Here is a 24,374-nt window from a genome sequence, read left to right on the forward strand (position 1 = left end):
TCTACAGTACAAGACCAACACACAAGTCGGAGCCCTGAGGACACTGTTCGAACGTATAGATCAAGCCATGCCTGAAACCCTGGACATCCCAGTAACCTGACCAATAAAGTCTGTTATTATTTCAGGTAGTTTTTGTTGGACTTCTGTCATTTGCTCATGATTAGGAGCATCCCGACTCAAAGAAACACTAACCTGTCTCACCCCCACATCCTGACTCCTTCACCTTCTCTGGATACTCTTCTTTCCCAGGCCTCTCACGTTTCCACTTCCTTTTCTCTACTGCTCAGCTTCCCACCTCTGAGCAAACCAACCAAAAAGTGACTGCCCTCCAGCAGTTCGGGGCTAAGTTACAGAACCTGTCCAAGTCATTCTTCAGAGCAAGCGTCAGAGGCAGCCTCATGCAGCCCCAGGCTGGGCGTGGGAATCACCACTCCCCATCACACCACCCCCCAGAGTCTCGTCGTCTCTTTCCCTTGCCTCCCACTGCCCTGATGCTGTTTCTAAGTCTGGATGGCAAAGCTGTGGATGCTGTTTAGACCTGGAAAAGCAGGTCTAAGCATTCCACTTACTAGATACTGCTCAGCATGTTCTCACATGCAAATGGGCGGGGTACTCCATGTAAGTCACTGAGTTTAAGGTGGACAGCCCAGGTGAGGCAAGACCACCACACAGAACTATGCTGCTAGGTATACACGTGTAGGTCTATCTATCTATACATCAAACATAAAATACATGTTCTGTATAATAACATATGTGTAACCCTTGTAGAGTGTAACCAGTTGGGACAGAGCAATGCCTACAAGGGAGGTTCTCTGCAGCATCAGGAGAGTGTGCTCTGCTCTGAGAAAACTGGAAAGGCCTAGATCCAGTCTTACGAAAGAGTTACAAAAAGGGGCAATCATTCACACTATAAAAAGATTCTTCACCTTATAAAAAAGGATTTACTTACAAGGTCCCACTAAACTGCATGGGCTCTATTGCGTATAGAATAGGATTTCATTTGTATAAGACTTTACCAGCACTGCCAACTACATAAATCAAGGAGCCACAGTTGAACTGAATTTGCTTTTTGCGTTTACACTGTGATATACAAAATGAGGTAATTTTACCTCATTTGTGTCACTATTATTAATTTTCTGTGTGAAAGAAAGATAATGGCACCAAATATTATCATATCAGCTGAGGCAGGCATCTGATACAGGGACAAGCAATGCATCTCCTTCCTATCAGCGTTTCCTGTAAAATGGGGTCTTTACTAATACTGCAAAAAAAGACCAAGGTACCCATCTTCTCTATTCACATAAGGTTTTTGAAGACTGAATAATAATAATAATTGTGGGTGATACTTATATATCAATAGTACTTACTATGTATCAAGCACTGTTCTAAGTGCTTTGCAGGTATTAACTCATTTCATCATCTCAAGAACTTCATGTATAGTTACTATTATTATCTCTGCTTTATAGTTGAACAAATAAGTTATGATGCCCAAGGTCAGGAGGCAGTAACTGGCAGAGCTGAGGTAAAAATGCAGGCAGTCTGGGCCTAGGGGCCATGCTCTTAACCATGATACTATTCTGTCCTCCTTGATCTAGCAGTAACGTGCAAGATGGTGAAGAGTGCCAGGGAGAGAAGTGGAAATGGGGGCTACGTAGCCTAGCTACCTACCTAACTTACCAACGAGCTCAGGGACATGGGGCTGAGGACCTGTACTATGCAGTGAAACAGGAAAGGTGGAAGGAAGGGAGGCAGGGAGGGAGGGAAGGGAAGAGAGAAAGAGAGAAGGGAAGAAAAGGTAAGAAGGTGATTGAGAGGAGGCACAAGGGAGGTTTCTGGAGAACTAGCCTGTTTCTTGATCTGGGTGCTGGTTACATGGGGTGTGTTTAGTTTGTTAACTCTCAGCAAGCTGTACTTTTTATATGCATATTTTCATGAACAAGAGTTAAAAGATGAAAGTATGGGTTTAAGAGGATTTGGGTAATATTACGAATGGCTTTAGCCCTCCTCTATGTATTTTCCAAATGTTCCAGAATGCCCGAGCAAGGCATGCTGGAGCTCAGAGGCTATGTGCACAGGTGCAATCACCCATGTGGATGATTCTCAAACCTCATGGTCCAGCCTGAGACATGTAGCAGCCCAAATATCAGCTGGGCCACCAGCAACGTGGTGTCATGGTTAAGAGAGCGGCGTTAAGAACTACAACGGCTGTCCTTTGCACTTACTAGCTGTGTGATTTTGAACAAGCTACTTCCCCTCTCTGCCTGTCTTCCTTTCTGCAACTGTAGAGCTGGTATAACAGCGCCTAACTCACAGGGCTTTACTGCACATTGAACGAGCACTTACAACCGTACCTGGCACATAGAACACACCACTAAATTTTAGCTCTTGTCCTCACTATTCAGGCTCATAGCCATGGTCTTCTCTCTTACATCAGTTGCCATATACTTTTCTTCATCATTTTCCCGTTATTTAAATAATTACTACTCCCTGCCATGTTTCAAAAAGAATTTAAGGAAGATTTGTTTTAGTTACTATTCAAGTAGTACAATCATATTATGAAAATCTGGAAAACAGAAAATCAGGTATTATACTTTTGGGAGTGTAGTCATCCTGCGGCTGCTGTGAAACGCCTGAAGTGATCTACAGGCACAAACTATAGCTGTTACATTACAGACACCATAAAAGGGCCTGTCGCAGCAGACAGGACTATGGAGCCACACCAGGCAACATACACTCAAGAAACAGCCACAACTTTTTATTCTCAAAATTTTCAGTCCCATAGAAAAGTTAGAAGGATAGTACAATATACCCTTCACCTCCATACATCCTTCACCTAGATTCACCCTTTAACATTTTGCCACATTTGCTTTCTCCTCTGTCTCCCCCCGACACACTTTTTTTTGCCAAGTCATTCGAAAGTTAAGTTGCAGATATCATGTCATTTTATTCATAAATACTTCAGCTTTTATCTCCTAGGAACAAAGACACTATCCTTTATAACCATAATACCATATCACACCCAAGGAATTTCACAGTTACACAGTACTGTTATCTAATACACAGTCTATATTTTTTCTAATTGCCCTAAAAATAACCTTTTTTTTCCAATTCAGGGTCCAATCAAGGATCATACATACATTTAAACTGTCATGTTTTCTTTGATCTAGGACAGCTCCAGCACCTTGCCATGTTTTCTTTTAGAGCATTGACATTTTTGAAGAGTCCATGCAGCTGTCTTGTAAAATATCCCACAATCTGGATTTACCTGACTATATGCTCAGGATTCAATTCAGGTGAAACATTTTTGGAAAAGGGCTACATGGGGACTTCCCTGGTGGCGCAGTAGTTAAGAATCGCCTGCCAATGCAGGGGACAGGGGCTCAGTCCTTGGTCCGGGAAGATCCGACATGCCGCAAGCAACTAAACCCGTGCACCACAACTATTGAGCCTGCACTCTAGAGCTTGTGAGCCACAACTACTGAGCACACGTGCCACAACTACTGAAACCCGTGCACCTAGAGCCCGTGCTCGGCAACAAGAGAAGCCACCACAATGAGAAGCCCACGCACTCCAACAAAGAGTAGCCCCCGCTCGCTGCAACTAGAAAAAAGCCCACGTGCAGCAACGAACACCCAATGCAGCCAAAAATAAATTAAATAAATAAATAAATAAAGTGTTACATGGTTGGTGCTTTATATTTCACAGTGTAACATGTAAGGAGGTACATAGTAGTCATTTGTTCCATTTTTGTGTTGCTACATTTGATCATTTGGTTAAGCTGATGCCCACCCAAACTTTTCCATTGTAAAGGTATTCTTTTTCTCTTCGTAGCACATAAGTAATCTGTGGAGAGATTCTTTGAGTCCTTGTGACTATGTTATACGCCAACAATCTCTCTTATCTGATAGTTTTGACATCTGTTGATAATGTACCTGAATCAATGATCACATTAGTGTTGCAAAACAGTCACTGTGATGTTTACTGTGTGGCTGAAATGAACCCTTGCAAATCAAATCCCGCTTTTCTCCCCACTTGCGTTATTATTTCAGAACTATAACATCAGAACTATTTCAGAGGTTCATCTGCTTGACTCCACCTGACAGTGATTCATAACACCTGTTCTACATTTCTCTGATCTTGATCCACATGAGCAGGTACATTAAGTGCAAACAAACATATAAATGTACTGGCTTAAGCACTGGGCAGGAAGCTACCTGTCTATACAAGCAAGAGGTTGCCTAGTCTTTAGAGCCCCATTTCCTATAGTAGATCAAATTCCATGTCAAGAAATGTCTATTTTCCAGGAGGTGAAATAGGTCAGTTGGGAGAGCATTAGACTGAAGAAAGGTCTGTTTTCTCAAAGACAGTTCTATATCGGCATCAGTTACAGGCATCAAAGAAGGGAGAGAAGGGGACACAGTGGGTTCAGGCAGTAGACTCCTGGCACAATCTTAAAACATTAAAAGATTGTGCAGGGGACTTCCCTGGTGGTTCAGTGGTAAAGAACCCGCCTTCCAATGCAGGGGACGCAGGTTCAATCCCTGGTCAGGGAACTAAGATCCCACGTGCCACGGGACAACTAAGCCCATGCATGTGCCACAACTACTGAGCTTGTGTGCCTCAACTAGAGCCCACTTGCCGCAAACTACAGAGCCCATGTGCCCTGGAGCCCACGTGCCCTGGAGCCTGCGTGCCACAACTAGTGAAGAGAAAACCCGCACGCCACAACTAGAGAGAAGCCCGCGTGCCACAACGAAGAGCCTGTATGCCGCAACGAAAGATGCCCCATGCCACAACTAAGACCCGATGCAGCCAAAAATAAATAATAAATAAATCTTAAAAAAAAAAGATTGTGCAGACCTAGACGCTAGGATAGTACCAAATCACATGAGCCAGCTGCTTCAAGCAGCCTGCTTCCCCCGCCCCTGTGAATGATACTTCTTCCCATCAACAGTCCTTTAGAGTCCAAACAACATCCCCAGACCAGCTGCATTAGAATCCCCTGGGAAGCTGGTTAAGAAACAGATGCCCCAGTCCCACCTCTGACCGACTGAATCAGAGCCCTCCGGGAGCGTTTGGGACTCAGTGTGTTGAGATCCCAGAGGATCTCATGAGCAGCCAGGTTTGGGAACCCTTGCTTACAGAAGACCCACTGTAGCCTTCAAAAGGGTACTATCCCATAGGCTACACAATGATAGATGGTAGTTAAGGATCAGTCCCATTACATGATGGCCAACCAGCCAACAACTGACCCCCAGGGGTCTGAAACGAGGACAGAGGGTTTCAACCTACATGGTCAATTGCACCCCCAATTTATAGCCTACTCAAGGCTGAAAAAAAAGTCACTATACTCAGAGAAGTTGCCAGATCTATGGTTCTCCAAATTTAGTCTCTACCAGAGCATCTGGGAACATCACCCACCAAAGATTCTAAGTCAGAGATCTCCTCTGGGGCCCAGGAATGTGTGCTTGCAACAAGCTCTCCAGCTGATTCTGATGCAGGGGTCCAAGGACCATACTTTGAGAGACCCTGGCCTAGATGCTAGTCTGCTCCTATCTATGACAGTCAAAGAGCAAGAGTTGGATAAAATTGTGTTGGCTTTCATTTGAAAACTACTTACCAAACCAAAGACACAAAATAGAAAGTCATATGGGAAATGTTTCTGAGCAATTAATTAACCACACAGAAACATTCAGATGATATGAAACCCTCCATAAAAGGTACTGAATTCCACTCCGACATTTCATTCCACTTGAGGACTAGAGGCAGGCTGAGTCAAGAGCATGCGACCAAGGCTCCCAGCACAAAAGTCCCCACTTCCGGTTCCATATTAGCAGTCTCCAGAAGGGCACCAGGGGCACAGGACCATCCCCTGGAGGGCACTTGAATCATGTGAATCAAACAGTATTTCTGACTGTCAAGGTCCTGCCTGATTCCAACTTCCCGTTCACACTGTGAGCGAGCAAGTTCAAGGTAATTCGTTCTCTCTCTGCCCTATCCTCTACTGTGAACACTAGACTTAGCCAAGATTAACATGTGTGCTCGTGCCCCAGAAATGGAGGTGGCTAGGCCACTGGCATCAGGGAGGAAAGAGTGTGCTAATTGTGGGAAAAGGGGGAGACAGAGGAAGTGCTGGTCAGCTCCATGCTGAGCTGGCCTTTGGCTCGCTGGGAATCAGAAGTATGGCTGGCAGACTGCAACCAAGGCTCAGGGTGTCAGGGACTCCCGCTGCAGGAGGTCATATGACATATCCTTCCCTCCCATGGCCCAGGCAGCTTTCCACCCAGGAAACGCCAGGAAACAAGCCACCCTTATGGTACAAATGCGGTATAGCACTCCCAGGAAAGGTCCTTCCACGGACATCAAAATATACCTTCAGGTTCCCAACCCAAGCAGGCTCATGGTGAAAGGACAAGCACACCAGCCAGCTCCTGGGGCTCTTACCTGACTGGAACACATATCTGGCCAAGCCTTGCATTAGTTCTGCTGGCCATGTTGGGGGCGCAGACTCCCCTGTTTCTCTCTTCAGACGAAATGTCAACTCAAAGCCAAAACCACTAGGTCCATCTGCTCCTGTGAATCTGGAAGGAATAAAAAGCAAATGTTTTTTGTTTAACTACCTTAGGGAAAACACTGTTTCGTTGTCTAATTAAAGTTCTTTCCCTTTTTGGGTAGGCTCGGCATCCAAACCCCCTAGTCGGAAGAATCTTGAGCCTTGAGGGGAGGAAGGACCTCGATAGCCAATACGGAACAAGAACTCTAGCCTTGCCCTCCTGCCAGCTACAGCACATGTGTATGACCTCAGCCCCGCCAATCAAATTCCCCTGCTGGTACTCTGAATTACGAGTTCCAGGTTTTGTGGCTCTGGAACATTCCTTTCTGTATCATTGAGTTAAAACCCTACAAAGGGAGATGGGTCACTAGGGCAAAGGGAAGATTTCCATTACTGAAAATAACCCTTACACTCTTTATTCCTTCAAGGTATTAATAAGCACCTACTTACTTTGCTAAGGATATATGTCGTACTGTATGAGGATGAGACCCTTTCTCCACTCCCACCTCCACCCTGCCCCACAAGGGGACAATCCTTGGGCTAAACTGGCTGGCCTCCAAACTCAGCATTTGAGGATGGGTCCCAAAGCAGATTCCAAATATCCAAATACTGGGCGGGCCCATGATCTTCCTGAAAGCCAGCACCCCACATGCACTCATCAATCAGCACATGCTCTTCCTGAAACCTGGCACCCTGTGTGTACTCTTCAATCACTGGAACCTTGAGGAAGCAGAGTTTGCCCTCCCTTCCCATCCCCAAGTGGCCCAGAATGATGGTGGCCACAAACATCATAGGGAGATGAGGCAGGGGGAGCAGTGCCTGCCTCGCTGTCTGCTAGGAAATGCCCAGGAGGCTGAGTGTCCACAGGAGTCCCTGAAATGGACTTCTGCCAGAGAGGGAACTGATGTGGACGAGAGAGCAACGCTGGTTGGTGGTGGCGCCTCCTGGGGTGAGGGAAGCATTCAGGGAGGGGCTCCTGAGAGTTACAGGAGGCTTGCCAGCATGGGAAGGGCTAAAAGTTAAACTATGTTCATGATATAATTTTCAGTAATAATATCTTGTACAAACATGAGCCACAATGATTATACACATTTAAACTCCTCAGCATACAAATACAAGCCATAAAATAAGATGACAGCCAACACCTCCTTGTGCGCCAAGCTACCGGAACAGGCGGTCAGAGGGGAGAATGCTGAAGGGGCAGTGATGCAGTCAGTGCCCAACCCTGGGATTCCACGTGGCATCTTTCCTCCATCATCACCATCATCGTCTCCAAGGGGCCGGGCCGGGAGACTGGGCAGAAAGAGGTGCTAACGTCTCAGAAGCTCTGACATCAGGGCTAGCCCTGCTTGTGTACCCAGGAGTTAGTCCAGCCCTCCTGCACTTGCTGCAGTGAGGAGCTCACCTCTGATAAGCTAAGTCCTTTAAAGGACTGAAAAGGAGCCTTAGAATCACTATTTTCTCTGAGTATCTATAATTGTGGGAGGCACACTCCCTTTTGGGGGTACACTCCTAGAATTTTGGAGACCGGGCTAGAAGATGCTTGGCAGGATGCAGTGTAAGCTATTTTCCTTCCTTGCTGAATTGCCCTGTGTGGGGGCAATTCTATGCAGAAAGGCTGAGGGAATAGCTAAGCAAGCTGAGGCTGTAAGAGCTGCCTCCCAAGGGCTATAGGCTCGCGAGGGGTATGAAAACCTGGGGTAATGCAAGACTGACTTGGAGTTAAAACCCTACAAAGGGAGATGGGTCACTAGGGCAAAGGGAAGATTTCAAGCAGCCGCCAATTAGAGGCAGCTTTGTAAAATGTATTAGACCATTACTCCCAGGGCTTTCATCTCAGGCCAAGAAAAATACATGATTTCTAACCGCAAAAACTTGAGAAACAGACTAAAAGAAACATGCTCCTCAGACTGTGCGATGGGGTGAAACCTCAGATGCAGAGAGAGTAGCCACATGCATCCAAGCAGCGAGGGCTGTGCACACACGCACACGCGTGCATGGGTGTGCATGCACGCACACGCATTTCTACGCCATCTGCCTCCACACGGGGTGCTTTCTGGGCCAGCTCTGCGGTGGGCAGGCCGGCCCTCACTCAGCTGGCTGAGACGGACAGGTCTGGCCAGATGGTCTCCACCTGCGTTTGATTACCACCCACCAGGCTGGCTGGATGCAACCTCTAAACTCTGAAACATGAGTTTGGAATGGCCCAGCCTCAGGATAAACACACAACCTGGAGCCTGTCAGAAGGCCTCTTCTTCAAAGCAGATTGCTCAGGCAATAGCCCAGTGACAAGGTCATTCAGTCTTTAAGGTCCCCTGGAGAGGCCTGGCCTGGTCTGCATTCCCTCAAGTGAGGGCTTCTCCAGCCAAAGCAGATTTATCTGACCAGACGATGAAGCCCCTCCTGGAGAGCGGCTGTCTCGTGCATCCTCCAAGAAAGGAAAGCATGAGAGGAAATCGGCACGTGCTGCAGAAGGTGGGATCTGGGTCAGAGCAAAGAATCTTTCTAACGCCGAAGGCTGCTAAAATACTGGCTGGTGGGAAAGGGGCCCAGTGGAATTTCTTCCTACAGAGATTCTTAAAGGAATATACTACAGATCCCCCCCAGTCTGGCAGGGAGGGGTTCTAACTGTCTTGTTGCAGAAGGATGGATGAGACGGCCTCTCAAGATTGTTTCCAGCTCAAGAACTTCTGATCCTGCTCACTGAGGTGCTCAAGGGAGAAGCTGGCTTTGTCCCAGCAGTTTAGTGAGCCTAGGCAATGGCTGTGCCAGCCTCAAGAGTAACATTAAACCTGCCAACAGGAAAAACATGTGCCTTGAATCCTGACATAGTTGTGCAACCACTGGAACCTGCCCAAAGGTCTCCCCCAAAGCACCTGATTAAGAAGGTACCAATCAGACAAACAGGAACCTGGGAGAGACTTTCTAGAGTGTGGGTAAGCAGAAAAAGCTGACCTAAAAGTTGGCATCTCATGCTCAACACCATTAATTATTAGGAAAATTCAAATCAAAACTACAATGAGGTGCCACTTCATACCCTCTAGGATGGCCAAAATAAAAGACAGACAGTAACAAGTGTTGACGAGGATGTAGAGAAACTGGAACACTCACACTTTGCTGGTGGGAAGTAAAATGGCAGAGCTGCTTTGGAAAACAGTCTGGCAGTTCTTCAGAAAGTTAAATACACCATATGACACAGCTGTTCCTCTCCTAGGTATATACCCAAGAAAACCAAAAACATTTTTCACACAAAAACTTGTACACTAATGTTCACAGTAGCATTATTCATAATAACCAAAAAGTGGAAGCAACCAAAATGTCATCAACATATAAACGGATAACCAAAACATAGTATATCCATACAATGGAACATTATTTGGCAATAAAAAGGAATGCTGTACTGATTATTTGCTATAACATGGGTGACCCCTGGAAACATTATGCTAAGTGAATGAAGCCAGATACAAAAGACCACATATTGTATAATTCCATTTATATGAAATGTCCAGAATAGACAACTCCACAGAGACAGAAAGACTAGTGGTTGCCAGGGGTTGGAGAAGGAGAGAATGGGGAATGACTCCTAATGGGTATAGAGATTCTTTTTGGAGTGATGGAAATGTTCTGGAATTAAATAATTGTGATGATTGCACAACCTTGTGAATATACTAAAAAGCACTGAATTGTACACTTTAAAAGGGTGAATCTCATGGTATGTGAATTATATCAAAAAAAAAAAGCTGGCATCTCAGATACACCTAAATGCTAGGGGAAGCAGGGCCAACCCTGTCAAGTATGCCAGGCCTTTACCTGGCTCTATCTACTAATAACCACTACAATTAACTGAATACCTACTAAGTTTGAGGCCTTGTACTAAGCACTTTTCTGATGCCATATTATTTAATTCTCCAACAACCCTGTGACTCAGCCATTGTTATCCTCATTTAACTAACATATGAGAAAAAGACACTTGAGAGAGTTTAAGTAATGTTCTGTAAGTCATCCAGTAAGCAAGTGGTGGACTTCAGACTTGAGGTCTGCCTGACTCCAAAGCCCATCTTCTTATTGCTGTGTGACCTCAGGCAAAATATTTAACCTCTCCATGCCTCAGTTTTCTCATCTATAAAATGGGGATAATAACAGTAACTATTTCAGAGTTGTTGTGAGGATTAAATATTCAGAAACCACCTGGAACACTATAAGCATTATATCACACTAAGTGAAAGAAGGCAGTTACAAAAGACCATATGTTGTATGAATCCATGTATGTGATATGATAAATAATATAATTTGTAATATATTATATATTTATATTACATAAAATGTCAAGCATAGGCAAATCTATAGGAACAGAAAGTAGATCAGTGACTGCCTCAGGCTGAGGACTAAGGACAAATGCAGAGTCACTGCTAATGGGTGTGGGGTTTCTTTTGAGGGTGATAAAAAATGTTCTAAAATTAGTTTATGGTGATGGTTACACAACTCTTGAATATACTAAAAACCACTAAACCACTAAACCGTATACTAAAAACCACTAACCGCACACTGCATGGTATGTGAATTTTATCTCAATAAAGCTGTTTTTAAAACCTGAAGGGAAAAAAACCCAAAGAACTAATAGTAAAAAAAATTCACAAACTATAGCTATAGATATATTCCCCTTAAGCATACAACAAGATGGTCAATCTCACTCATTTGCAACTCAAAAGCAAATTAAAAAAACAATGATACCATTATCACTTCTCAGATTGGCAAAAATTTTAAAGTATGACATTACAATCTATTGATGAGGCTATGAAAAAGGTATTTTCATATGTTGCTGGTGGGGATACAAATTAGTACAACCTCTTTGGAGGGGAAGTTAGCAACACCTAACAAAATTACATATTGTTTACCTTTTTTTTTTGGACATGCTGCACAGCTTGCAGGATCTCAGTTCCCTGACCAGGGATTGAACCTGGGCCACAGCAGTGAAAGCCCAGAATCCTAACCACTAGACCACCAGGGAACTCCCATCATACCGTCTACCTTCTGACCCAGCGATCCCACTCTAAGAATTTGTGATCCCCAAATATTGGAAGCAACTAAACGCCCATTCATAGGAGAGTGGTCCGAAGAGTACTATGCAGATATAAGAAAGAATGAGGAAGAGCTCTACAAACTGATATGGAAACTGTTAAGTAAAAACAACAAACGAGTACTATAGCATGCCACCTTTTGAGGAACAGAAAAGGGAAGACAGGAAAATGTACATGTATCTGCTCATTTCTGCAAAAAGCAACACAGGAAGGATAAATCAGAAGTAAGATTGGTTATCTACAGGCAATAGCAATAGGAGGGAATCAGGTGGAAAGTACTGCGTGGTGTGGGATGTATGAGTGTATGACATTTCTCTGAATATACATTTTTTTGGATCAATGATAATGCTTTCACATACTCAAAATAAACAAGGATGGAGGAAAATGCTAAATGTAATACAAACATAAATTAGTGAACTGAACTGTACTTCAATGAACAATATAACCACACTGAAGAGGGGAAAAAAAGAAGCCACCCAAGTACCTTACGTACACAGTATGTTGACCATATGTCATCAGGCTAAAGCCAAAAAGTACAGTAAAATACTGAACCCTGGTTAGTAGGTTTACTTTTTGCAGTGTTATGAGTTGGTAATTCTGAAACTACCTTCTGTGTAAATGTACTGTGGATAATGAGAGCCAGGTTTCTCTCATTGTCAGAAATGTTAAAAACTGGTAAACATTTCAAAGTTAGAAATACATAAAAAAGGATGGACAGAATGAGCCTCATAGGTATAATTTTGGAATTAAAGGTATCAATATGGTATTTAAGAGAGGAATAGATATAGAAATAGATAAAGATGTGGGTGTGGGTGTGATATATGTGTGTGTATTCCCTAGCTCTCTCCACTAAGTGACACCCCAAAAGCAATGATAACTCCTAGCACTCAGATTTTGGTGCCTAAATACCATCTGCCATTAAAAGAAAAGAGCTCACTGGAGAAATGGCTGAATCTAGGGTTGGGAAAGCACAAAATGAGCCTGGAACTTTTCATTGTGCCAGAAGGTAAGTAAGTACTTGAAGAATGATGGGAACATGTCAAAAGTAGAGAGAAGCCAAACTGAAGGGCTCCCACTGGCCAAATCTAGGACAATTTGAGCATCAAAACAAATGGTATTAACAAATTATAACCTATTAAAGTAAAAATCCATGACTCCACACTGATTGCAATGGACCTAGTAACATTGGCTCTATAGATTTTGGACTTACCAGCCTCCATAATTACATGAGCCAATTCCTTATTTTATGTATATATGAGGGGTAGCAGCTTTTCCCTCTTGTGTTTGGAAAAAGTCTTTTCTATAAATATATTCTGTGGTATTTATAAAACATTTAGAAACAATCTAAATATTCTACAAGTAGGGGTATTATCAGTTCTGGTGCATTGTGTGGTGGGACATTACATGGTCATTAAAAATGAGACTTTTTTTTTTAACAAGTTTATTTTCCTTTTCTTTTTTTTTTATATTTTATTTATTTATTTTTGGCTGTGTTGGGTCTTCGTTTCTGTGCAAGGGCTTTCTCTAGTTGCAGCGAGCAGGGGCCACTCTTCATCGTGATGCGCGGGCCTCTCACTGTCGCGGCCTCTCTTGTTGTGGAGCACAAGCTCCAGACGTGCAGGCTCAGTAGTGTGGCTCAAGGACCTAGCTGTTCCGTGGCATGCGGGACCTTCCCAGACCAGGGCTCGAACCCGTGTCCTCTGCGTTGGCAGGCAGATTCTCAACCACTGCGCCACCAGGGAAGCCCAAAATGAGACTTCTTGAAAGCAGGAGGACTAATTCCTGAGTTTTGAGAGGCAAAGAGTTTTCCGCCTCTAACTGGTGAGGAGGAACAGGAAGTATAAGTCAGAACCCCACTCTATATCCTCTATTGTTTGCTGTTCACCTACTTCTAACTATAAGATAAAAATATAAATAACTTTTTTAAATGATCATGAAATTGGAACCTTTGTGCATTACTTGTGGGAATATAAAATGGTGCGGCCACTGTGGAAAACAGTATAGCGGTTTCTCAAAAAAATAAAATAAACATAGATTAAAGATTAAACACAGATTTATCCGATGGTTTAGCATTTCCACTTCTGGGTATATAACCGAAAGAAATGAAAGCAGGCACTTGAACAGAGTTTGTACACCCATGTTCACAGCAGCTTTATTCAATAAAATGAATATAACCCAAATGTGAAAATAACCCAAATGTCCATCAACGAATGAATGGATTTTTAAAAATGTGCTATATACATACAATGGAAAATTATTTAGCCTTAAAAAGGAAGGAAATTCTGACACATGCTACAACATGAATGAGCCTTGAAGACATTATGCTAAGTGAAGTAAGCTAGTCACAAAAGAACAAACATTATATGATTCCACTCACATGAGGTCCCTAGAGTAGTCAAATTCAGAGAGGCAGAAAACAGAATGGTGGTTGCCAGGGGTTATGGGAAGAGGTGAATGGGATGTTATTGTTTAATGGGTATAGAGTTTCAGTTTGAGAAGTTGAAAAAGTTCTGGAGATGGCTGGTGGTAATAATAATTCCACTAAATACATCAAAAATGATTAAAATGATAAATTTCATGTTATATATATTTTACTAGAAACAAATGGTTTTAAAAAAGCATGAAACAAAACTTACTATAATGTGTGATCCAAAATATTTGACACACACAATGTAAAAATATACGAGAAAAAGGAAGAAAATGCAATAAAATTATTGAATATTATAGTGGCTATCACAATACAATTTTTCTTTTTCAAACTTCTTTGTATTTTCGAAGTTTTTTACCATTTATACCCTCCAGTCTAGACTGTAAACCCCACAAGGGCAGGACTGTGTCTTGTTCACTACTGTATCTGCCCATCTAGCCTGCCAGGCTTCTCACAGAACCTGTTGGCTAAGTGTCCATACTGGACACTCATGGTATGACAGGAGAGTCCTGTGGTCAGTGCCCATTTTTTCTAGGGGTGGCCTGGATACTTCTGAAGCAAGAAACGCTGGGCCAGCTAAGAATGCCACTGACCTTGTGAAGGTAGTACCTCTGAAGTCAGGTCTACAGACTGTGGCTCAGTCTCAAGCTCAGTGCTGGTGTCAGAAGAAAAGGAAGAGGGGACCATTTTCCTCTGGAGACATATGGCACAGGAGGACAGCCCAGTCCAATTCCAGAATCAAGACTGATGTCACTTCATTCCCTACAAAAGCTCCTGTTGGGCTTCCCTGGTGGCGCAGCGGTTGAGAGTCTGCCTGCCGATGTAGGGGACACGGGTTTGTGCCCCGGTCCGGGAGGATCCCACATACCGCAGAGCGGCTGGGCCCGTGAGCCATGGCCGCTGAGCCTGCGCGTCCGGAGCCTGTGCTCCGCAACAGGAGAGTCCACAGCAGTGAGAGGCCCGCGTACCGCCAAAAAAAAAAAAAAAAAAAAAGCTCACGTTGTCCTTCCTCCCCTACCCACTGGTTCCAGGCTGGCTGGAGAACTGGGTAAAAACAGGTCTTTATCCTGGGGCTGGTCTTCCCTTCCAACCAGCCCTCCTCCTTGGGATCAGGCTTTGTTCCCTGCTTTACTGAGTTTGATATTCTCTCCCAGAAGAATGGAGCCTCTAGGTCCCATCCCAGGGGAACAGACAGAAAAGCTTTTCCTTTGGTGTCCTCCCTCCAAGTGCAAACACACATCCCCAGCTGGACCCAGCGATTACAGAAAGAACTGAAACGAAGACCTCCAGTAGCTCTGGGGCTCGGCACAGGAGGCTGCCTATCTCTTCTCCACAAGCTCTCTGCCTTCCAGGGCAACACCAAGCAAGTGCAAGGACCATACATCCAAACTCCAGCACATGCTTGGAGCACCAGCTGCCTTTACTATCTGCACCAAGTTTCTTGAGAAGGTCAGTCTGCTCCAAGGCCCTCAGTGCTGGCCCAAGCCCCATGACGCCCTGGGATTGGCCACTACTCTGCCCCTTACACCCATGCAGAGAATAAAGAGCTGCCTGGCAAACAGAGGGCATCACTGGAAACCACTTCACTAGGGAAAACAGACTGTGAGCATTTCTCCATGCATGGCCTCTATCTGTCCCCTAGGGGACTTTCTAGGTGAAGAAAGAGGGACAAAAGCCCGAGCCCTGCTTTCTCCAGGGCTCAGCTCCTGCCACCTCCTTACCACACATAGTTTCCCCAGGTAACCTCATAAAATGGTTTCCAGCACCAGGTCTGTGTTGAGGATTCCCAAATCTATCCCCAAGCAAAGGACCAAACCCAGACACCGCAAACTCAGTACATACAAATCTGAACTCAGTATCTCCCCAAACGTGATCCTTCTCCATCTTTCTCTAACTGAAGACGAGTACTACTATGGTAGCCTGTATAATGGCTCCCCAGATATACACATTCTAATCCGTGGAACCTGTATATGTTACCTTCCATGGCAAAAGGGACTTTGCAGATGTGATTAAGGATCTTGAGATGCTAGATGATAATCTGGGTGAGCTCAAGGTAACCATACGAGTGCTTAGAAGTGGAAGGGAGAGGCAGAAGAGTAGGTCAAAGAGATGTGACATGAGGACTTGGCCTGCATTGCCAGTTTTGAAACTGGAAGACGGGGCATGAGCCAAGGAAGGCACGTAGCCCCTAAAAGCTGGTAAAGGAAACGGAATATAGCCCAACTGACACCTTGATTTTAGCCCAGTGAGACCCATGTCAGACATCTGACCTCCAGAACTGTAAGATAATCAATGTGGTAATTTGTTATGGCAGCAATAGGAAACTAGTACAGCCACTAAGCCAGAATCCCAGGAGTCATGCTCCAGCCCTCCCTGTCCTCCTGTGCAGCCAGGCTGGCAGTCACTGAGGTCTGTTGACACTTCCTCCTCCCTCCTCAGCAGCTCTCAAATCTGTTCTCTTCTCTCCATCCTCACTGCCACACCATGGGTTGGCCTTTTTTTTCCCCTAAGGTAGAGTCGATGTACAGTATTATGTAAGTTTCAGGTGTACAACATAGTGATTTACAATTTCTAAAGGTTATATTTCATCTAAAGTTATTATAATATGTTGGTTATACTCCCTTCATCCTACACTTGGATGGCCAACACTGCTCTTCCTCACTGATCTCCTGCCTCCTGCCCTATTCAGTTCTTCACTCTGATGTTCTCAAAATGGGATATGATGTACCTCTCCCCTGCTAAAAAATCCTCCAATGCCCACCCCCACTCCAAACCTTCAGGGTAAAGTGCAGACTTCTCAACAAGACCACCGGGAACTGGGTCGCCCTCACCTCCTCGGCCTCACAATGAATGAATGACTGGCAGATCCCTGACACACTAATGACTTCCTCACCTCTGAGACTCTGCACAGGTTGTTCCCTTTTTCTCTGCCCTCTGCTCATCTTCAGGAAAGCTCAGGTGTTACCTTCTCTGAGCTGGGTACCTGTGCTGAGTATCTTCGGTTTGCTCTTCTAGGTCCATCCCCACCGTGGCAGACAGATCCTGAGGTGGCCCCCACGACCTCTGCCTCCTGTGTTCATGCCTTTGTGGAATCCCCCCTCCATTTTTTTTTTCAAGTATTTATTTATTTATTTCGCTGCACCGGTCTTAGTCGCAGCACGCGGGATCTTCGTTGCAGCGTGCGGGATCTTTAATTGCGGCATGTGGGATCTAGTTCCCTGACCAGGGATCGAACCCGGGCCCTCTGCATTGGGAGTGTGGGGTCTTAACTGCTGGACCACCAGGGGAATCCCGGAATCCCCCCTCCTTGAATGCGGGTAGGACCTGGGACTTGCTTTTAACCAACAGAACATGGCTAGGTGATAGAATATCACTCTCATGATTATGTTACATTATGTAAGACCATGTCTTGCTAGCAGTTGCTATCACCATTGCTGGCTCTGAAGAACTTTCCAGGACTCTTGCAAGGAAAGAAATTCTGCCAATAACCTGAGGGAGTTTGGAAGTACTAGATACTTCCCCAATGGAGCCTCAGATGAGAATGCAGGCCAGCTGACACTGATTGCAGCCTTGTGAGACCCTAAGCAGAACACTCAGCTCAGCTACACCTGGACCCCTGACCCAGAGGAGATGTGAGATTATGTGTGCTATTTTGAGCTACTAAATTTGTGGTAATTTGTATTGCGGCAATAGAAAACCAACACACCCACCTTGCTCTCTGCCCTTTAAGGCTGACCTCTGTGGGGCTTCTGAGCCTTCTGGCTTCCACTTGGGTTCAGCCAGTGGAAGCCCTAAAGGAAATCAGAGGGAGGAAGGAGAGAGAGATCAGGGCTCCCTCCCTTTGAGACTACCTGAGGCTGGCCATGCTCCTCGACTGAAGGTTAGGGCTAAAGGTCACTCTGAGGAGGGACACTCTACACAACTCTTTCCTTCTAGGTTCTCAAATCTCACTCCCTCCTCTGGTCCCGTCAGCGCTAGGAGAGCAGCAGCCAAGCCAACCGCTAGCCCTGCATTAGTGCACTATCCTCTATGGTGCCCTTCCCTTATAAACAAACCCTCCCCCAGTCATCCTACTTTGAAGGTACCAAACTCTTTCTTGTTGGGTCCCTGACCAATATAGGGCACCTACCACTCTTCCTTACTCCTGTGCAAACCACCATCACAGGACCCTCCTTGCTGTACTGTAACTGCCTTCCTAGCTCTCCCATTAGGACTGGATTTGCCCCTTTTTGCACCACCAGTGACTGGCAAAGAAGTGCTCAGTGAAGGCTTGCTGAACAAGGGAACAGAGTGAGACTAAAATATTTACTAACTAGACTAAATCTGAGAAAAGAGGCAAAGTTTTACAAGATTTAGAATACTGGGCAAGGGATAAGGAGGCAAATGCCAGCCCAAGGTTATGAGCTGAAGGGCTTAGGCAGAGTGGTGAGCCGGCCCAGCAGTGCAGGGAAGCTGGGAAGTGAGGAAGGGAGACACAAGAGATTCTTAGTCTTGGGCTCTTGGGCTCTTTGAACCCTCTGGAGGTCCCAGGGTGGACTTAGGGAAGAAATTGCATAAAATTGTACTACCCTAGGGTCCTAATAAGATGCTAGAGAAGAGTCCAGTGACATAGGCAAGCATACGGGCAGTGGAGGTCACCTGAGCTGACACAAAGCCCAGCTCCACCACTTGCTAGCTGACCCTTGGGCAAGTTAATTTCCATGTGCCCTGGAGTCTCCTCACCTATTAAACTGGGAGAAGAATATTTGCTTCATAGGGCAGTTGGGAGGCTTTTAATGGATGGCACAGTGTCCAGCACCAGCAAGTACACAAACAGAGAGGCCAGTATTCATCCTTCCCTTGCTTAGTGCTCAGTAGAAGCAGTCCTGCTCATCATTTCTCCCTGAGAACAACAGCAGATGCCTCTAGCTTCCCTACCCTCTAGACTCTGCAGCTTAATCAGCTCCGTCCTTCAAGAGCTGCCTGGATCTTCCAGCTTTGCCCAAGTTCCTGACCTTGGATCCCTCAAACCAGGCCCAAGATTCTTCCTGACTGCTTCCATGCTTTGAGTGAAGCCATTACAACAGAATTCAGTAAACAATTACAAAATAAACATTTGCAAAGATTATGTTTTTATTTTGAACAATTCACAATTACTGATACTTCATGAGCTGTTTTCGAATGGTGTTTGGCGACTACACAAGTACTATTCGAGGTAATAAAACTTTGTAAAATTCTTTTCCAGTATGTTTATATGGTAATATTCTGATAGTTAAGATTTTTAAAACACTTCCAGCTATATTATATTAATTTTGCACAATCTTAAAGGAAGGGAAAAAAAGAAAGAAAGAGAACAACCGTATCAGTTGAGACTCTGCACCCTCACACTGAGCTGGGATTCTCATGAGTCTACAGTGCGGGGCAGGCACCTTTGAGTTTTAACTCTGAGTAGCAGATACTCTTTCTACGACAACCAGACTCGTGGAGTGCATTTGCCTACTCATGTAGATGTTTCCTGAGATCCCTTGCTGGGAGCCAAGTACCATGTTCCCACAGCATTCCTCAAGTTTAAAAACAGTAGCTCCCAGGACTGATTTAGCTGAGAACCCAGCTAAACAAACTACCTGGCTCCCAACACTTAGGGTGGCTTAACTCTATCCTGGGCTTTCAGTGAGCAAAGAGCTTCCCAGACTGAGAACTGAATCTAAGAAAAGCACCAAGCTAAGAGCAGCAGACGCTTTCTCTGCAGAATGGTGAAAGCTGATCACCCCACCCTACTGGAGACTGACTGTACCTTCTTTCCTCTACTCCCATCCACCACCAAAGAACCCAATGGTCAGTCCCCAGAGGGATTCCAAGCCCGCCCCGTGCTCTATAGGAATTCTGGGCCAAGGAAGAGCCTGGTGCTTGAGTTCCTTGGCATCACTATGACAGCCCCCACTCTTGGCTTTGGGCTAAAGCAGCATCTATACAAAGATCTTTTTTTTAAAAAAAAAAAAAAGACAGGCTAGGCCAATGGCGGCAAGATCACAGTCTGATTTGGGAAGCGAGGTGCTGTCTGCACACAGGTGTACAGCCTGGGGGCTTCTTACAGACCCAAGAGCCAGGGCATTCTGTCCAAGGACTTTCTGTCCACCCACTAGCCTCCAGGACTCTGGGAAGTCGGCCACCCCAGATCGAGACACCTGAAAGAGGGTAATGGGAAGAAACAAATCTTTTTCAGCATCTCAGTTCCCCAAGAGCAAGGATTGTACTTATTGTGTTCTGTACATGGGCACATCATGTCACAGCTAAGCAAATGCTAAATGATAATAATATTCCCATTTCTGTCCAAAGAGATAATTAGGCTGAGACGTTCAATGACAAACAAGATAAGACAGTATTAAAAAGCAATGAGCTTTCCTCTTAGTCACTGCCAAAGTTAGACTCAAATATCTTAATGGTATTTCCTTTGAGCCACTTTGCTGTTTTCTTTTTAGGGAAATAAAACCATCACTCAACTCTGTTCTCTTGCCTTCACACCAGTGCTGAGTTCCCAAATTACCAGAAAAGTTTCCTAAAACCCCACTCCTGCCCCCATAATATCATCCCTTTGCTTCCCTCATCAGTCAACAGATAACAGATAATTTGTTGAATGTCACGTTCTTTGTATTGTCCTCAAACTCTCCAACCTCGTCTTGCTCCGCTGTCCTCTTCTTACCAAGCCCCAAGCATATTGGCCTTCTTTCTGTTCCTTGAACACCTCAAGGTCCTTCCTACCTCAGGGCCTCTGAACTAACAATTTTCACTGCCTACAATCTTCACACGGTTGGGTGACCAGAGCATTGTACAACTCCAGGGAGCACAAATTGCACTGAATAATATGAACGGTGCCCCTAGAGTTGCAAGACATGACAGCCCTGGCTGCCACTTTGTCACTGAAGTCTCAGTTCAAATGTGTCTTCAAGGAAAAGCCGTCACTGATTACCTGCTAAACGTAACCTCTCCACCCACCTCAACCCCTACTTCTCCCTGGGTATCTGCAGCACATCCTCCCTGCTTTATTTTCAACACGGCACCTGCGCTATCTAAAACTGTACTTATTTTTACATGTTCTTCCTATTAAAATGTAAAATCCATGAAAACGGAAATCTTGCCTGTCTTGCTCCCATGACAGCCCCAGCATTTAAAAGGTAATGTGCACTAAACACACTTCAGGAAATCAATTAAGGGATTACCATATACCAAGCACCATGCTAGGTGCTGGGGGTTCTCCCCCACCCCGATAAAGCAAGCTTCCGACCTTTTTAACAAAATCACACACCTCCTCCCAGAGAAAGGCTCTGACTCCTATGAAAATGCCCATGGAGTATCAACCCTATTACAAGTACATGGGTCCAAACTGAAGAAATCCCCGAGTGAGCTAAACGCTCAGACTTGGTGCTGGACCAGAGGAATTCTTTGCCTCTGCTGTGAGAATGCTTTCCCAGCAGCCAGAGAAATCCCAAAGCAAGGTTTTTTTTAGTTTTTCATTTATTCATTCCTTCAACAAACATTTGTTGATGCACCGGGGAAACAATGCATAAAGCTGGTATACATCCTTTCCCTAAGGGAGCTTACATTCTAGTGGGAAGGAGGGCAGACAGACAACAAACAAGCCAACTAAGTAAAATAAGGTAAATGGTCATAAGTGCTTTAAAGAAAAATTAAGCAGGTGATACTGCTTCATGGAGGGGGGTTCAGGGTTCCCATTCTAAATAAGGAGATCGGGTAAGGTCTCACTAAAAGGTGATATTTGAGGAAAGACCTAAGGAGGTGAGGGAGTAAGGCATGAAGCTATCTGAGAATAGAGCTTTCTAGACATGGGGAGAGCAGGTGCAAAGGCCCTGAGGCAGGAGACTGCCTGGCACTTTGGAGGAACAGCAGCAGACTAGAGTGGGTGGAGCACAGTGAGGAAGGAGAGCAGCAGGGGATGAGGTGGATAAAAGAATCTTGGCAGCAATGGCCTTTGGCTATTACTAAAGTGAGACTGGAGGCCACTGGATGGCAGAGGAGGGACATGGTGTGGACACTGCCCCCAGCCACAGAGCTGGCATAGAACTAAGGGATCCACATTAGCAATGCTCCTGTAAAGCTCGAACCCCAAAGGCTCCCTGCTCATCTACTGCCTTCCTTCTGGGCCTTTTCTCTGTGCAAAACCCCTGGCTACGGGAATGAAAAATTGCCAGACTGGCTCCAGGAGGGCGGGAATCCAGCACGTCTGCAATCCGATATATTGAAAAAGCTAGAACGGGAAGAAGAAGGGGTTAGGGCAAGCCATGGTGTTGTCTGTCAGATTTCACTGTTTTGTCCTCTAACCAATCAAGCTTTTCAGAAGCATTTAGGAGTCAGATCCATCACAGGCAGAAAGTGCAGCCAGCCAGCTTGATCCCCTGGGACCGGCAGCCTGGGCCAGGCCCCATTCTCTAGTAGTTACCCCTCCCCACAGGCATGGCTCCTGAGCTCCTAACCTCATGCTGAAAGGCCTGAGATCAGAGTAAGGGAAACTGCTGGTCAGAGGCAAGGCTCCAAGCACGTCCAGGCATCACATGGAGGTCAGCACTTGAGAAACAAAAACATCTTGACTGGCCTCATTATGGCAAAGCTGGTTCTATGACGGGGACTCAAGAGGCCTGAGTGACAGGGGAGGGAGTAGGAAGGTAAAGGACCTCTGAAGGCCACCAGCTTACACTAACCTGCTAGTTAAGGGCCTGGAGTCCAGTGAACCACATCCCTCTGAGCAGCTGCTATGAACCCATGTTCTCACTTACAAATGAGGAAACGGCCCAACCCCAAACATAGGCCTGGCCTCACTTCTGAGCCTCAGGACTCCTGCTCGCAAAGAGCCCCACACTAGGCCTCAAGGGACAGACCGCAGAAAAGGAGGCAGGGAGGTTCCGCGTGACACCTAAGGTTCTGAGGCGGTAACCAGCCCACCTCTCTGCACTGTTTCCCTGCTCAAGGACACTTCAGCCAAAAGACTGGAGGCCCCATGAAGACCAGACCAGACCAGGAGTATGCTTTTCATTACTATGTACCTCATACCCAGAACTACCCCAATAACAACTAACCCTGTAATGAGTGAACGGCTGACCCTCCAAATGAAGAAGACAGGCCAGTGATTAATGCTGGATGGGAACCAAGTGTACCCACCCATCACCTGGTAGACCCAGTGCCAGGAAAGGACAGCAGGCCATCCTTTCTCCTAGATCCACTGATCAGATCCTGCTGCAAACAGACAGTATTATTATATTATTGATTCCTATGTATGGCAGAAAGCCTCAAAAGTCCTAAATGGTAGCTCATTTATTTCAGGCAATTACCTGAGAAGGATCTTACCTGTCTCTTGGCAATTGTACTTATACTTGTGAACCTTCTGTATAACTTGGGTACCAGGAACCTGGGGCACTCTGTAAGCCCAGTCTCAGTCTTCTGTATCCACACACCCAAGAAAGGGAGAGACAAGGAGGCTTGCGGTATTAATTTCCAGGTGACAGTGATCACCAAATCTAATCACTGATCAAGTTTCTAAGGGGCAAACAACAAGAGGAACAGCACACACTCTCAGGACTACCACCACCATGCACGGTGATTTGCATTAAAAGGATGGAGGTATTAACTGAGAGGTGGGTGGCCAGCACAGTTGGTACATATACTACCTCAACCGCTCTTCACTTCCGTGAGAAGTCAAGCAGCAAGAGAAACGGATGTAGTTAATGCAACATGACAATGGGTAGGAGCCATCATCCCAAGCAAAAGTGCTGTTTTCAGAATTTGGAAATCCTAGCAGCCGTGGGCCAGATGAACTTAGAAAATAGCATGAGCCAAGTACTAGGGAAGCCTTGGAAGATGTTAGTCTCAAACTGAGAAACTCACGTAAGACAGAAGCCCTGCATACACTGGGCACAGCATCGCTCACAATGAACTGTTTACAGAAATCATCATAAGGACAGACGTAGGATCGCAAACAAAAGGTGATAGGATTATGGATGATTTTTTTTCTTCCTTCTCTAATTTCCAACATTTTTGGTAAAATGGTTCAACTGTCTGTCTTTGTAAATGAAAAAACACAAATTTATAACTAAAAAGTGACAACAATAATGGATGGAACAGGAAAAGTACAGGCCAGCAAAGTTTTGGACTTTAAAGAGTCTTCTTGATGCTGGTTCAGCTAAAACAGAGTTTGAGGTCTGGCTGGGGCCTTAAGGAGCCTGATGTACTCATTTCTCATCTAAGACAAGATTAAGCTTGCCAGGGTCTGCTGTTGGACAAGCTTGCACACCAGTCTTTGTAGTGTCTGTACTGGAGGGCATATCAA

General features: G+C 45.2%; 1 protein-coding gene across 2 annotated transcripts in view; it reads right to left on the bottom strand.

The window, feature by feature from the left end:
- The window catches only part of SUFU (SUFU negative regulator of hedgehog signaling), a 108,578-nt gene that overhangs the window by 68,670 nt on the left and 15,534 nt on the right, over nucleotides 1–24,374 (bottom strand). For both annotated transcript variants that reach the window (XM_067709529.1, XM_067709528.1), the window contains exon 3: nucleotides 6,445–6,581. In XM_067709529.1, coding sequence (XP_067565630.1) covers nucleotides 6,445–6,581 — 137 coding nt within the window. The remainder of the gene's footprint in view (nucleotides 1–6,444; nucleotides 6,582–24,374) is intronic.

The sequence above is a fragment of the Pseudorca crassidens genome, chromosome 16, assembly GCF_039906515.1.
Source record: "Pseudorca crassidens isolate mPseCra1 chromosome 16, mPseCra1.hap1, whole genome shotgun sequence".
NCBI lineage: Eukaryota > Metazoa > Chordata > Mammalia > Artiodactyla > Delphinidae > Pseudorca > Pseudorca crassidens.